The sequence below is a fragment of the Gopherus flavomarginatus genome, chromosome 3, assembly GCF_025201925.1.
Source record: "Gopherus flavomarginatus isolate rGopFla2 chromosome 3, rGopFla2.mat.asm, whole genome shotgun sequence".
NCBI classification, from domain to species: Eukaryota; Metazoa; Chordata; order Testudines; family Testudinidae; genus Gopherus; species Gopherus flavomarginatus.
The window spans coordinates 142,808-157,320 of NC_066619.1; the positions used below are offsets into that span (position 1 = coordinate 142,808).

General features: G+C 45.5%; 1 protein-coding gene across 4 annotated transcripts in view; it reads left to right on the forward strand.

Moving 5' to 3' along the window:
• Positions 1-14,513, forward strand: part of LOC127046482 (unconventional myosin-VIIa-like) — a 128,895-nt gene that overhangs the window by 8,299 nt on the left and 106,083 nt on the right. For all 4 annotated transcript variants that reach the window (XM_050943555.1, XM_050943556.1, XM_050943558.1 and 1 more), the window contains 4 exons: positions 3,256-3,358; positions 3,444-3,600; positions 5,127-5,229; positions 5,509-5,637. In XM_050943555.1, coding sequence (XP_050799512.1) covers positions 3,256-3,358; positions 3,444-3,600; positions 5,127-5,229; positions 5,509-5,637 — 492 coding nt within the window. The remainder of the gene's footprint in view (positions 1-3,255; positions 3,359-3,443; positions 3,601-5,126; positions 5,230-5,508; positions 5,638-14,513) is intronic.

Here is a 14,513-nt window from a genome sequence, read left to right on the forward strand (position 1 = left end):
AACAACCCCACCCGTTGCTTCCCTCCTCCCCCAACCTTCCTGGGCTACCGTGGCAGTGTCCCCCCCGTTTGTGTCATGAAGTTATAAAGAATGCAGGAATAAGAAACAGTGACTTGTTAGTGAGATAAAATGAGGGGGAGGCAGCCTCCTGGTGCTATGACAGTCCAGGCAGGACATTAAGTGGTGCGGAGGAGAGGAGCCCAGCGTCCCACTGCTGTGATAGTCCAGGCAGTACAGAATCTTTTCTTTAAACAGGAAAGGGAGGGGGCTGATGGAGCTCAGCCCCAGTTGCTATGATGAGGACGGTTACCAGCCGTTCTGTCCCATCTACTGGGAATGACTAGGAATCATTCCTATTTTTACCCAGGCGCCCCCAGCCGACCTCACCTGAGGCAAGCCAGGAACACTTACGGGCTGATAGTGATGACTGATATCAGTCATATTGTACCGTCTGCCACCAGGGATGGAGGAGGAGCGGATACTGCTCTTCACTGCTGCAGCATCGCGTCTACCAGCAGCATTCAATAGACATAGGGTGACACTGAAAGAAGTCAAGAAACGATTTCTTTCCCTTTTCTTTCACGTGGTGGGGGGAGGGAGTAAATTGACGAGCTATTCCCTGAACCACGCCGGACAATGTGTTTGACCCTACAGGCATTGGGAGCTCAGCCAAGAATGCAAATACTTTTCGGAGACGGCTGTGGACTGTGGGATAGCTGGAGTCTTCAGTACCCGCTCCCTCCCTCCATGAGCGTCTGTTTGAGTCTCTGGCTTCCCGTTACGCTTGTCACGCAGCACTGTGTAGCCTGTAGATTTTTTTTTCAAATGCTTTGGCATTTCGTCTTCTGTAACAGAGCTCTGATAGAACAGATTTGTTTTCCCATACAATGATCAGATTCATTATCTCCCGTACGGTCCATGCTGGAGCCCTTTTTGGATTTGGGACTGCATTGCCACCCGCGCTGATTGGAGCTCCACGCTGGGCAAACAGGAAATGAAAATCAAAATTTTGCAGGGCTTTTCCTGTTTACCTGGCCACTGCATCCGAGCTGAGATTGCTGTCCAGAGCGGTCACAGTGGTGCACTGTGGGATACCGCCCGGAGGCCAATACCGTCGATTTGCTGCCACACTAACCCTAATCCGATATGGTAATACCAATTTTAGCGCTACTCCTCTTGTCGGGGAGGAGTACAGAAACCGATATAAAGAGCCCTTTATATCGATATAAAGGGCCTCGTAGTGTGGACGGGTACAATGTTAAACCGGTTTAACGCTGCTAAAATTGGTTTAAACGCGTAGTGTAGACCAGGCCGAAGAGAGCTACAAAAATGATTCAAGGTCAGGAAAACCTGCCTTACAGTGAGAGACTAAAGAAACTCTTTAGGCTGGGGATCTACTGGCTATGCAGCAGTTCTGCAGAAAAGGACCTGGGGATTACAATGGGCGAGAAGCTGGATATGAGTCAGCAGTGTACCCTTGCTACCAAGAAGACCAACGGCATATTGGGCTGTATTAGTAGGAGCATTGCCAGCTGATCAAGGGAGGTGATTATTCCCCTCTATTCGGCACTGGTGAGGCCACATCTAGAGTATTGCGTCCAGTTTTGGTCCCCCCACTACAGAAGGAATATGGGCAAATTGGAGAGAGTCTAGCGGAGGACAACAAAAATGATTAGGGGGCTGGGGCACATGACTTATGAGGAGAGGCTGAGGGAACTGGGTTATTTAGTCTGCAGAAGAGAAGAGTGAGGGGAGGGGGAATGGAGCTAGGCTGTCCTCAGTGGTGACAGATGACAGAACAAGGGGTAATGGTCTCAAGTTGCTGTGGGGGAGGTCTAGGTTGGATATTAGGAAACACTATTTCACTAGGAGGGTGGTGAAGCACTGGAATGGGTTACCTAGGGAAATGATGGAATTGCTATCCTTAGAGGCTTGACAAAGCCTTGGCTGGGATGATTTAATTGGTGTTGGTCCTGCTTTGAGAAGAGGGGTGAACTAGATGACCTCCTGAGGTCTCTTCCAACCTTAGTATTCTATGGTTCTATGATAGCTAAGTCTATTTATTTAGTTTATCCAAGAGAAGAGAAGTTAAATAGGTAACTTGATCATTGCCTACATTTACCTACGTGAGGGGAAAGAGATTTCTGATAGCAGAGGTCTCTTTAATCTAACAAACAAAGGCATAACAAGATCCAGTTTCTGGACCCTGAAGCTAGACAAATTCAGGCTGGAAATAAAATACACACATTTAAGAAAAAGAACGAGAAGTACTTGTGGGACCTTAAGGTGCCGCAAGTACTTCTCGTTCTTTCTGCTGATACAGACTAACATGGCTACCACTATGAAACATATTTAACAGTGAGGGCAATTAACCATTGGAACAACTGACATAAGTATGTGATGTGTTCTTCATCTCTTGAAATACAGTATTTAAAAGAAAAAAAAAAGATATCTAGTCTTGAATTAAAAGGAGGTGCTATAGCTCAACCAGAAGTTAGGGGCTTGATGGAGTGATTACTGGGAGAGTTTCTCTAGCCTCTTATGCAGGAGGCCAAATTAGAGGATCATAATGGTCCCTTCTGGCTTTAAAATCTATGAATTGCAGCTGGAGTATTGGAACTTGCAGGTGAGTCAATACAGGAGGTTGGGGGCACAGGGCAACCTGTAGTGGAGCTTTCTCATATTTGCAGATGATCATGTGACGGGGCCCTTCCATCCCATCATTATTAGCCAAGCTTGACAGATTTCTTTTCTGAGTCCTATAACTCAGTCCTTCTGCCCCATATTAATTTCTCTCTCTGCTGTAAACTTCCCACAGTGAGTCTATCTTTCTGTCATTGAGTTCCCCAAACCTGCACACAGTATCCCATCTGGGGCCATCTATGAGAGGGACCCCTCCTCACCCTCACTGATTGGTGGGAGTGGGAGGCTTCTGGGATTGAGGGGCTGAGGGCAGAATCCTAAGGGTTCTCTCCAGGACCTGACGCTGTCTCCTCCTTGCTCCAGGATGTGGTGCCTTTGCTTATACAGTCCATGGTTGCATTGGATTAGTTTGCTGCTGTGTGCATTTCCAGCTGCATTTGAGTGACTCACATATTTTTTTTTCTCTTTGGCTCCTCAAGAGGCCATGAGGCTGTTTCGCAAGATACCTCTGATACCTTCTGCAACCTAGTTGGGCCATTGTAGATGGGAAGGAACATTAAGGGTTCCATGTTGCTTAGACGTCCCCATCAACTCTGTACATTTCCCTTCCAGGTGAACCCATTGCTCGAAGCTTTTGGCAATGCACAAACAGTGATGAATGACAACAGCAGCCGCTTTGGAAAATACATGCAGTTGAGGTTCCAAAGGAGTACAGGTGAGACCTAGGACTAGGTCTCTGGGTGTGTGGAAGCTGCTATCTGTGTGCTGATTTTCTTTCCTTCTGCCCCTTCCCCATGTAGTGAAGGGTGCCAAGCTGAGTGAATATCTGCTAGAGAAGTCTCGTGTAGTGCAACAAGATGCTGGAGAAAGAAATTTCCATGTCTTCTACTATATGTTTGCTGGGCTCACTGCAGAGGAAAAAGACATGTATGGGCTGCTAGATCCCTCATTGTACAGGTACGTGAGTGTCAGGTCCTGCTCTGGCTTCTCAGTGGAGTGGAGGTCAGAATAAGGGGCTCCTACAGCCCCATATGGGAGAGAGTGGGGAAGAGGATTTGACTTGGTGTAAGGGTTAGGTAATGAGAGGAGAGCACAGGGTTGGGGGATTGTCATGGAAGGCTGGAGCTGGGCTCTGAACGGAGAAGTGGTCTAATCGATGGGATGCTGGTCTGGGACTCAGGAGACTTGCGTTCTGTTCCTGGCTCTGCCAGTGACCTGGGGAAATCACTCCCTTTTCTGTACCTCTGCTCCCCCTACCCTATGTCTGCGCTGTCTCTGTGGGGCAGGGACTGACTCACTGAGACTGTCCTGCACAATGCTTTCATATGAGACGTGTGATGTACTCAGGGTACAATCTGGACTGAACAGCTGTGTCCCATCAGCTCTCCTACATGGGGTGCCTTTTACGTTGCCTTGCTGTGAGAGCTATCACTCCTGGTCTGTTCACACACAGCTTCCAGCATGTAAGTTATTCTCAGTTTATATTGTATGAGTGCCGTAGCCAGCTACTCTTGAATTACACTACAGAGCAACATCAGCAAACTCCCAGTCCCAGGCTTTCTGCAGAGATGTGTGCCTTGTACTGCCCAGCTCTCTTCTGGACAGCACAAGCTCATATGAAGTCTGTCATTTTATTAATATAAAATAAAATGTGCAAATGGAGTTTCCCATACACTTCAATTCAAATACACAGGTTTAGATAAAACACTAAAACAAATTTATTAATTTCAAAAGGATAGATTTTAATTGAATACAACTCATTTGGTATAAAGGTTTTTAGAATTGGTTACAATAAAAATAAAAGTAAAACACAACTAATGCCTAACAACAAACTTGAGTGAATTCAAAGCAAGGTCTCTCTCACCACGTTTCAGCAGTATTACAGTCAGGATCTCTGCCCCTTCCTTTGTTTGTCAGGTACCATGGACACTGTGGGCAGAGAGAAAGGGAAGAATGATGTGGGGTATCTTCCCTCCCTTGTTATTGTTCTTTACCTTCTTTGAGTTGCATCTCCAGCTGAGGTTCAGGAGACAAAAAATCTTTGTGAACGGAAACCCCAGGCTATTACTTTTTAAGATGTAGATTTTTTTGCTCATGTGGCTTTTCCTGCCAATGTATAGCCATTTAGTGAGTGATGGCCTGTTTGGCCTATTTACATCTGGCTGAGGTGTCAGTTTGTCCTTTCAAAGACTCGTAGGACTGGAAGGGACCTCGAGAGGCAGGACTAAGTATTTTGTCTCTGAGGAAATGGTTTGGCTGCTTCACAGATCGGAATACATCTTAGTAACACCATACAGTGGAATCTTATAACTTTATGAGCACAGTATTGCCCAGTGAGTTTTCAAATGATACCTCACAAGGCATATTCAGGCAAAGATTATTATAATAGTGTGCAAGAGGTGAATACAGGGGTACAGAGCATCACAGTATGTAGACTGTACGCTAATACAAATAATATCAGGTTGACTCACTTGTCTCCCCAGGTACATAAGTGGATGGTTCAGGACAGAGGATGTGGCTGAGTGCTGGAAGCATAAGTACTGGGAGGTGCGTAATGCCCTGGACATGGTGGGCTTCCAGGAACAGGTGAGTACAGTGGGCATTCTGTCACCATCTCCACCCCCTCTGCTTAGTCAGCCCATTTTGCTCCACTTCTACTTCCCTCCTTCAGTTTGCTGTGCTGCTCTCAGGCTGGCAGATTCAGTGCAGAGCTCCCCCCGCCACACACCTGACCTTCCTCTCCCTCTACCACTGTAGGAAGTTTGAAGTTCCAATGGAAGGGGGCTGCTTGCTCATCATGTGTATGTACATGCCCAAACACATCTGTGGGTGACAGCCCCAAACCGTCTCTGTTGTGTATTTTAGGAGCAGGTGGACATGCAGGCAATCCTGGCCGGAGTCCTGTCTCTGGGCAATGTGACCTTCCAGTCCCAGGAGAACAATGGGGCCCTGAGAGTGAGTGAAGCCTCCAAGGGGTGGCTGAAGGCTTCAGCGGTGAGTCGAGTGAGAGGCTCAGAGGAGTGAGACAAGATTGTGCTCCCACTGGGGACCCGTGTGAGGTTTGGGGAATATTTATATTAGGAATGGTTTTTAAATCCATGTTGAAGGGTAGATGAGGTTCACTGCTGGGGTCCTTCCATTCTTTGGGTGCCTCTTATGCTACACCTGACTGACACAGCAGAGGGGACTCCTATCCCTGATTCTAAAGACGCTACAGAAGAATTAGGAGTTGTCCCAGGAATGCACCAGATTGCCCGAGTGACTGGTATCTTCAGGCCCTCTTCTCTTCCACCATGCTCCTTATGTGGGTTTTAACCAACAGCAGGTTATTCAGTTCAAAGCCAGGTTCAAAGTTGGAGCAGAAGATGGGCTGGGGCTACAGACCAATACTTTTCTCTCTCAACCACTCACATCCTGGTAGCCACCAAATCCTGCTTTATTGTATCAAAAACCTGATCCGTCTTCTCTCTCCTCAAAGCTAAAACTCTTCCTCAGACTCTCCTGTTTCAGTTACTACAACTTTTTTCTCTCTAGCCTGACACCCACGTTACTCTCCACCCCAGTTTATCAAAACACAGGTACTAGACTTATTTTTCTACCTGTTGATCTGATAGCACCACTTCTCCCACAGGCCCACTTGCACACTGCATTAGATCTGGCTTGTTGGGGGGCAGTGTAGAATATCAGGGTTGGAAGGGACCTCAGGATGTCATCTAGTCCAACCTCCTGCTCAAAGCAGGACCAATCGCCAACTAAATCATCCCAACCAGGGCTTTGTCAAGCCTGATCTTAAAAACCTCTAAGGAAGGAGATTCCACTACCTCCCCAGGTAACCCATTCCAGTGCTTCACCACCCTCCTAGTGAAATAGTGTTTCCTGATATCCAACCTAAACCTCCCCCACTGCAACTTGAGACCATTACTCCTTGTTCTGTCATCTGGTACCACTGAGAACAGTCTAGATCAGTGGTTCCCAAACTAAGGTTCATAAAATGTTACAGGGGGTTTTCGAGGGGATGGGGGGGCGAAAATCCCTAATATCAGACAGAGCTGTCCCGAAGGACCCTGGGCAGCATGGGGCCAGCAGCCCACAGCCACTGGACTTCCAAGAGCTCATAGACTCTAGGACTGGAAGGGACCTCGAGAGGTCATCGAGTCCAGTCCCCTGCCCTCATGGCAGGACCAAATATTGTCTAGACCATCCCTAATAGACATTTATCTAACCTACTCTTAAATATCTCCAGAGATGGAGATTCCACAACTTCCCTAGGCAATCTATTCCAGTGTTTAACTACCCTGACAGTTAGGAACTTTTTCCTAATGTCCAACCTAAATCTCCCTTGCTGCAGTTTAAGCTCATTGCTTCTTGTTCTATCATTGGAGGCTAAGGTGAACAAGTTTTCTCCCTCCTCTTGATGACACCCTTTTAGATACCTGAAAACTGCTATCATGTCCCCTCTCAGTCTTCTCTTTTCCAAACTAAACAAACCCAATTCCTTCAGCCTTCCTTCATAGGTCATGTTCTCAAGACCTTTAATCATTCTTGTTGCTCTTCTCTGGACCCTCTCCAGTTTCTCCACATCTTTCTTGAAATGCGGTGCCCAGAACTGGACACAATACTCCAGTTGAGGCCTAACCAGCGCAGAGTAAAGCGGAAGAATGACTTCTCGTGTCTTGTTTACAACACACCTGTTAATGCATCCCAGAATCACGTTCGCTTTTTTTGCAACAGTATCACACTGTTGACTCATATTAAGCTTGTGATCTACTATGACCCCTAGATCTCTTTCTGCCATACTCCTTCCTAGACAGTCTCTTCCCATTCTGTATGTGTGAAACTGATTGTTCCTTCCTAAGTGGAGCACTTTGCATTTATCTTTATTGAACTTCATCCTGTTTACCTCAGACTATTTCTCCAATTTGTCCAGATCATTTTGAATTTTGACCCTGTCCTCCAAAGCAGTTGCCATCCCTCCCAGTTTGGTATCGTCTGCAAACTTAATAAGCGTACTTTCTATGCCAACATCTAAATCGTTGATGAAGATATTGAACAGAGCCGGTCCCAAAACAGACCCCTGCGGAACCCCACTTGTTATACCTTTCCAGCAGGATTGGGAGCCATTAATAACTACTCTCTGAGTACGGTTATCCAGCCAGTTATGCACCCACCTTATAGTAGCTCCATCTAAATTGTACTTGCCTAGTTTATCTATAAGAATATCATGCGAGACCGTATCAAATGCCTTACTAAAGTCTAGGTATATCACATCCACGGCTTCTTCCTTATCCACAAGGCTCGTTGTCCTATCAAAGAATGCTATCAGATTAGTTTGACACGAATTGTTCTTTACAAATCCATGCTGACTATTCCCTATCACCTTACCACCTTCCAAGTGTTTGCAGATGATTTCTTTAATTATCTGCTCCATTATCTTCCCTGGCACAGAAGTTAAACTAACTGGTCTGTAGTTTCCTGGGTTGTTTTTATTTCCCTTTTTATAGATGGGCACTATATTTGCCCCCTTCCAGTCTTCTGGAATCTCCCCCGTCTCTCATGATTTCCCAAAGATAATAGCTAGAGGCTCAGATACCTCCTCTATTAACTCCTTGAGTATTCTAGGATGCATTTCATCAGGCCCTGGTGACTTGCAGGCATCTAACTTTTCTAAGTGATTTTTTACTTGCTCTTTTTTTATTTTATCTTCTAAACCTACCCTCTTCCCGTAAGCATTCACTATATTAGACATTCCTTCAGACTTCTCAGTGAAGACCGAAACAAAGAAGTCATTAAGCATCTCTGCCATTTCCAAGTCTCCCGTTACTGTTTCCCCCTCCTCACTGAGCAGTGGGCCTACCCTGTCCTTGGTCTTCCTCTTGCTTCTAATGTATTGATAAAAAGTCTTCTTGTTTCCCTTTATTCCCATAGCTAGTTTGAGCTCATTTTGTGCCTTTGCCTTTCTAATCTTGCCTCTGCATTCCTGTGTTATTTGCCTATATTCGTCCTTTGTAATCTGACCTAGTTTCCATTTTTTATATGACGCCTTTTTATTTTGTAGGTCACGCAAGATCTCGTGGTTAAGCCAAGGTGGTCTTTTGCCACATTTTCTCTCTTTCCTAACCATTGGAATAGCTTGCTTTTTGGCCCTTAATAGCGTCCCTTTGAAAAACTGCCAACTCTCCTCAGTTGTTTTTCCCCTCAGTCTTGATTCCCATGGGACCTTAGCTATCAGCTCTCTGAGCTTACCAAAATCCGCGTTCCTGAAATCCATTGTCTCTAATTTGCTGTATTCCCTTCTACCCTTCCTTAGAATTGCAAACTCTATGATTTCATGATCACTTTCACCCAAGCTTCCTTCTACTTTCAAATTCTCAACAAGTTCCTCCCTATTTGTTAAAAATCAAGTCTAGAACAGCTTCCCCCCAGTAGCTTTTTCAACTTTCTGAAATAAAAAGTTGTCTGCAATGCAGTCCAGGAAGTTATTGGATAGTCTGTGCCCCGCGGTGTTATTTTCCCAACATATATCTGGATAGTTGAAGTCCCCCATCACCACCAAATCTTGGGCTTTGGATGATTTTGTTAGTTGTTTGAAAAAAGCCTCATCCACCTCTTCCACCTGATTAGGTGGCCTGTAGTAGACTCCCAGCACGACATCACTCGTATTTTTTACCCCTTTTAGCTTAACCCAGAGACTCTCAACACTTCCATCTCCTATGTCCATCTCCACCTCAGTCCAAGTGTGTACATTTTTAATATATAAGGCAACACCTCCTCCCTTTTTCCCCTGTCTATCCTTCCTGAGCAAACTATACCCATCCACACCAACATTCCAGTCGTGTGTATTATCCCACGAAGTTTCAGTAATGCCAACAATGTCATAGTTGTATTTATTTACTAGCACTTCCAGTTCTTCCTGCTTATTACCCATACTTCTTGCATTTGTATATAGGCATCTAAGATACTGGTTTGATCTTGCCTCCCAGCTTTGCCCTGACCCTCCTTTCTCTCTGCCATTATAGCCCGTGCTCCCTCCTGTTTCCAACCCATCTCCCAGATCTTGTTCCCCACTTACCTGTGGGCTTTGCTCACCTGTCCCCGTCGAACCTAGTTTAAAGCCCTCCTTACTAGGTTAGCCAGTCTGTGCGCAAATAAGGCCTTTCCCCTCCTTGAAAGGTGCACGCCATCTGTGCCTAGCAGTCCTTCCTCGAATAGCATCCCGTGGTCGAGGAAGCCAAAGCCCTCCTGGCGACACCATCTTCACAGCCAGGCATTCACCTCCATGATGCATCTGTCTCTGCCCAGCCCCTACCTTCGACAGGAAGAATCGAAGAGAATACCACCTGCGCTCCAAACTCCTTAACCCATACTCCCAGAGCCCTGTAGTCACTCTTGATCTGCTCAGTGTCACACCTCACAGTATCATTTGTGCCCACATGGATGAGTAGCATGGGGCAGTAGTCAGAAGGCCGGATAATCCTCGACAATGCCTCTGTAACATCTCGGATACGGGCCCCTGGCAGGCAGCATACCTCCCGGGATGAACGGTCAGGGCGACAGATAGGTGTCTCCGTCCCCCTCAGCAGAGAGTCTCCAACCACCACTACCCTACGTTTCTTATTATCAGTGGTGGCAGCAGACCTCCCAGCCTTACGGGTACGAGGCTTCGCCTCCTTAACTGTTGAGGGTGATTCCTTCTCTCCTGTATCAAGAAGAGCATAACGGTTATCTATTACCACAGCAGGAGGGTTCGCAGCAGGGGTGGAGCACTGCCTGCTGCCAGAAGTAACCAGCTGCCAGTGTCCACCCTGAGCCATCTCCTCCTCCACTGATGTGTCAGTAGTCCTGTGAATTGGGACAGCTACGTCAGCTGTCTCCACATGGATACTGTCCAGGAATTGCTCATGGATATGGATGTTCCTCAGCCTAGCCACCTCCTCCTGTAGCTCTCCCACCTGCTGCCTGAGAGATTCCACTAGTAGGCACCTTTCACATTGGATGCCACCCCCAGCCTGGATATCAGTAAGTGGAAATTGCAAGTTACAGTCTTTGCAAGCCCACACCAGAAACTGGGTAAAAGCATCCATGCTTTGGTGCTCTGTCTGGCTACAGGCGCAGGTGGAGGAGACAGAAGCAGTGCTGCCACAGGTGTTGCGGGTCCTCCTCACCATCGTAAGCCTCCATCTGTCAAACTCTCTCAAATTCCCATCTGCAGCTCCCTGTCCGCTCTGCTCTGCTTTAAATGGAAAGGTTTTGGATGTGGCTTGGTTTATAGGTTCAGGGGACCAATGGGTCACAGATGAGACCGACAAGGGACCCCTACTCCCCTTCCAAACTCCCTTGCGAAACTCCATGTTAGCAGCTCCTGTTCGCTAAGCTCCGTGGTCGCTTGTGCGCAGATCAAAGCAAGCATATCTATCACTCTGAGATTTAAACTTCAAGACTTCTTATAAAAAAAACGGAAAGGGAGGTGAATATTTTTTGCTGTTTTTAAAAGTAAATAGGCAGCTAGTATTGTTTTTAAAATTATTATGAAGAACAAGTTTAAGCTTTGTTGTAATGTGCGCTGTTTGCCTGGACTGCTCAAGATCTGAATGCTTGTGTAGGAGGAACTCTTCTGAATTGGCTTCTTAAATACCTTCATGCTCTTTCACATCTGATACTCCTTGAAGAAACATAGGAGCCTTGTCGTATAACGGGCTTATTCAAAGTGATACAAGCTACGAAAGTGAGATCTTGGAAGAGTGTTGACGTTTTCATAATGTAATAAAAATACTGTAATGATTAATAATAGCATGTCGTAAAACAAATGTTATATTTCCAAGATCACTGCTTTATAATTTATACTCAGGTAAAGGAGAAAATCCCTGGAAATATTTATTTTTAAGAGGGGGTTTGCTAGACTTGCTGTGCTAGTGAAAGGGGTTCACAGGCTGCTAAAGTTTTTGGGAACCACTGGTCTAGATCCATCCTCTTTGGAATCCTCTTTCAGGTAGTTGAAAGCAGCTATCAAATCCCCCTCATTCTTCTCTTCTGCAGACTAAATAATCCCACTTCCCTCAGTCACTCCTCATAAGTCGTGTGTTCCAGCCCCCTAATCATTTTTATTGCCCTCTGCTGGACTCTTTCCAGTTTTTCCACATCCTCCTTGTAGTGTGGGGCCCAAAACTGGACACAGTACAGAGGCCCCCCAGGTTACGCAAACTCAAATTACGCAAATCCACACTTACAGAAAAAGTTCTGTAAGCTAGAAATAGGAGTTTTTTTCCTTTTTTGTCGTAACGGTCGGGTATAAGTTTCTGATTACACAAAATTCAAGTTACGGAAGGCATAATGGAACGCTTACGTAATTTGGGGAGCATCTGTACTCTAGATGAGGCCTCACCAATGCTGAATAGAAGGGAATGATCACGTCCCTCAATTTTGCTTTCAAAGCTCCTACTTAAACAGCGCAAAATGCCATTGGCCTTCTTGGCAACAAGGGCACACTATTGACTCATATCCAACTTCTCATCCACTGTAACTGCAGTCCTTTTCTGCAGAACTGCTGCCTAGCCACTCGGTCCCTAGTTTGTAGCAGTGCATGGGATTCTTCCGTCCTAAGTGCAGGACTCTACACTTGTCCTTGTTGAACCTCATCAGATTTCTTTTGGCCCAATCCTCTAATTTGTCTAGGTTCCTCTGTATCTTGTCCCTACCCTCCAGCGTATCTACCACTTGTCCCAGTTAGGTGTCATCTGCAAACTTGCAGAGGGTGCAGTCCTCGCCATCCTCCAGGTCATTAATGAAAATATTGAACAAAACTGGTTCCAGGACCGACCCTTGGGGCACTCCACTTGATACCGGCTGACAACTAGATATGTAGCCATTGATCACGACCTGTTGAGCCCAATAATCTAGCCAGCTTTCTATCCACCTTATAGTCCATTCATCCAATCCATACTTGTTGGCAAGAATACTGTGGGAGACCATATCAAAAGCTTTCCTAAGTCAAGGAATAACATGTCCACTGCTTTCCTCTCGTCTACAGGCCCAGTTATTTCCTCATAGAAGGCAATTAGGTTAGTCAGGCATGACTTGCCCTTAGTGAATCCATGCTGACTGTTCCTGATTACTTTCCTCTCCTCTAAGTGCTTCAAAATTGATTCTTTGAGGACTTGGTCCATGATTTTTCCAGGGACTGAGGTCAGGCTGACTGGCCTGTACTTCCCCAGATCCTACTCCTTCCCTTTTTAAATGATGGACACTACATTAGCTTTTTTTTCCAGTCATCCGGGACCTCCCCCGATCACCATGAGTTTTCAAAGATAGTGGCCAATGGCTCTGCAATCACATCCACCAACTCCTTTAGCACCCTTGGATGCTGTGCTTCTGGCCCCATGGACTTGTGCTCATCTAGCTTTTCTAAATAGTCCTGAACCACTTTTCTCCACAGAGGGCTGGTCACTTCCTCCCCATACTGTGCTGCCCAGTGCAGTGGTCTGGGAGCTGACCTTGTTTGTGAAGACAGGCAAAAAAAGCTTTGAGACCATTAGTTTTTCCACATCCTCTGTCACTAGGTTGCCTCCCCCATTCAGTAAGGGGCCCACACTTTCCCTGACCTTCTTGGTGTTGCTAACATACCTGTAGAAACCCTTCTTGTTACTCTTAACATCTCTTGCTAGTTGCAACTCCAAGTGTGATTTGGCCTTCCTTATTTCACTTCTGCATGCCCGAGCAATATTTTTATACTTCTCCCTGGTCATTTGTCCACTTCTTGTAAGCTTCTTTTTTGTGTTTAAGATCAGCAAGGATTTCATTGTTAAGCCAAGCCTGTCGCCTGCCATATTTACTATTCTTTCAGCATATCGGAATGGTTGGTTCCTACAACCTCAATAAGGATTCTTTTAAAATACAGCCAGTTTCCTGTAATCTGGGCTTGACTGTTGCAGTTCTCACTAAGAATAATGCTCCCTAATTTGAAAATGCAGCAGCTTATCTGCTTAACGGACTGCTGTGTGCCACCCCCTCCTCTGCACCTCAGTGCCCTACTCTCAACAGTGGAAGCAAGGAAAGAAAGGAAAACACTTTTATGGAGTGATTGTTAGTAAAGGGATGGTTTCTGCTGGAGTCCTTCTATAGGAAGCTCAATGTTTCCAATCTGAGCACCTTCTTTTTATAATGTGATCTTTGCATATACCTGCATTCTGTGCCTGTGCATAAAAGCGTCAACCCTCTTTTCCTTTTGGTTTGGTGTTCCCAAAATCTTGAGGCACCCTGTTTTCTAGAAGTTATGGATAGTTCCTTTTATTCTCATTAGCATTGATACATAACATGTATCCTGCGGTCAAGGCATGCATTAAACAAAAATGTGCTTCTAGAGCATTTTTGCAATTTAAAATTAATCTTTTGGCCAATTTCTTTCAATTTCTTCACCTCTTGGTACATCTTTTCCCATAATCTTATGGCATTGGGTTATTTTTTGGTTACTTACTGTCAGCATTTTTTATTTCTAAGGCCTAAAATAGCTAAACTAAAATCTTACAGGCCTCCGCCTATGGGTTTTGCATTTCAGCCTTCCTTACTTAGATATCTAATATATATTTATCCCTTCTAACTACTATTCAATCATATACTTTTATAATCCTATCACTTACCTTTAGTTCGCATTCAATAATTAACTAACGTCATGTTATATATATAATCATAACATGACAAAATAAATAATCAAATCAAATGCTTGGCTATAGAGATGCCCTCTTTCCACAATGGCTGCGTGCCACTGGAACCATGAAGCTGCCCCTCTATAGGGGAGGCTTGTGAGTACAGGAGATGAAATCGTCACAGGAGCTTGGTTCTGACTGTGGAATTCTCTGCCTAGTGAAATCGGAATGAGC